The following is a 1,872-nucleotide window of genomic DNA, read 5'->3' on the forward strand; positions in this document are numbered from 1 at the left end:
TTATTTGGTAGGATGGCAATAAAGTAGCGTATCCGCCATAAACTATATGTAACCAAATTCCAATTCCAAGCATTCCACAACCGACCACCTAAAATTTCAATTACTTAAATATTGCCATATAAATACAATAACGATAATAATAATAATAATCAAAACAAGTTTTCCACTTACCCAAAAGAGCAAATTAATTATGCAAAGTGAATGGCGGATACATGTATATCCTGATCTACCCATTTTCATTAACTGAAATACCTGTAAGTAAAATTATTTAAAAGCTTTTAATATATTAAAATTCTTTCAAATTTTCATGTTGTTAATCATCTTTCGTATCTTTTTTCATTTATTCTGCATACTAATAACATAGCTGATATTAATCCAAATAGCTGAATAAATGCAAACAACATACATATAATTGCAACTATGTACAATTGTTCCATTAACCACATGTGCATCCTCTGATAACAACCCTGTCACCATTAAAAAGTAATTAATTAATTTTGGATATTTTAAATATATTTCTCCTTAACTTTAATATACCAACCTGATTGTGCCATATTTCTGTTTCATTTCTCATGCCACAAGTTTCATTTTTATACGCTTCAATGCAACAAGATGTTGGCACCCAAGTTTTTTCGGGCCATGCATTGATATTATACCAATCATTAATTCCATTAACTCCGCAACATTCAAACTATATATTTTTAAAAATACATATTATAATTTCATAATTAAATTAATAAATTTTTAATTCAATTTACCTTTAATTGAATATGATCCCATGCTTCTGTTAAACCATTAACATCATTCACTTTGTACTTTTCTTGAATACCCATTAATAATTCGTCTCTAAGCGTTTCACCTACCTAAATGTTAGCCCATGATTAATTTCTTAAATAATTAATAATATTAATAATATATATATAAACTACTCACGTGTTTTCTGTATATAAACCCAAGTGTTCCAGCGGTAAATTCAAGTAGAAAAATTAATATTACTAATATAAAATACTGCAATTCAAAATAATATATATGTTTTTTAAACGAAAATAATAATATTTTAAACATAAATTTTCTTTAAATTTCAGATCTTACCGAAACTAAAAGGCATTTATTTTGGAACCAGGAACCGCAACATCCAAGAAAACCGACAATAAACGTAATTATTCCGGATGCTATTGATAAGCTACCAGCACTAATTATTTGGTAGGATGGCAATAAAGTAGCGTATCCGCCATAAACTATATGTAACCAAATTCCAATTCCAAGCATTCCACAACCGACCACCTAAAATTTCAATTACTTAAATATTGCCATATAAATACAATAACGATAATAATAATAATAATCAAAACAAGTTTTCCACTTACCCAAAAGAGCAAATTAATTATGCAAAGTGAATGGCGGATACATGTATATCCTGATCTACCCATTTTCATTAACTGAAATACCTGTAAGTAAAATTATTTAAATTATAAATATTCAAAAGGATGAAAATAATATTTTTAATACCGCTTATTATTGAAAAAAAAGCCCCCAAAAATATATCTTGTAANTATTTATCTACTAAATTAATTAATTCAAGTAATATTGTTTACTTACAGGTGATTATATTCTTTCAATTTGTTCCGATTGGATTTATACTTCTTCATCCATTCATATTTTGCTTACATCGTACGATTCTATACACAGGAACTTTCTACACGTACCCGAGTATTAAACTTCCTTGTTTATAACGTGAAACAGCACTGCACTTGTGAGTCTTATATAAAAGCGACCTCTACCGATTTTTTTCCTTTTCTTTTTTACCTTTACAATTTACTATCGTGTTTACCACAGTTTATTATGTTTACTATCCAATTTACACAGATTTAT

The 1,872-nt window shown here is 27.6% G+C and overlaps 1 protein-coding gene across 1 annotated transcript; it reads right to left on the minus strand.

Annotated features, from left to right (window-relative positions):
* Positions 1-290: 290 nt before the first annotated feature.
* LOC111617553 (tetraspanin-9-like) lies at positions 291-1,729 on the minus strand. Its single transcript, XM_023358833.1, has 7 exons — positions 1,600-1,729; positions 1,368-1,448; positions 1,093-1,284; positions 934-1,008; positions 759-863; positions 542-691; positions 291-467 (listed from the first exon to the last, which is right to left on the minus strand). Exons 2-7 carry the CDS (start codon positions 1,434-1,436, stop codon positions 318-320), a joined length of 741 nt encoding a protein of 246 aa, XP_023214601.1. The 5' UTR covers positions 1,437-1,448; positions 1,600-1,729; the 3' UTR covers positions 291-317.
* Positions 1,730-1,872: the final 143 nt, after the last annotated feature.

The sequence above is a fragment of the Centruroides sculpturatus genome, unplaced genomic scaffold (assembly GCF_000671375.1).
Source record: "Centruroides sculpturatus isolate CEXI.00-Female unplaced genomic scaffold, Cexi_2.0 scaffold6984, whole genome shotgun sequence".
Lineage (NCBI taxonomy): Eukaryota > Metazoa > Arthropoda > Arachnida > Scorpiones > Buthidae > Centruroides > Centruroides sculpturatus.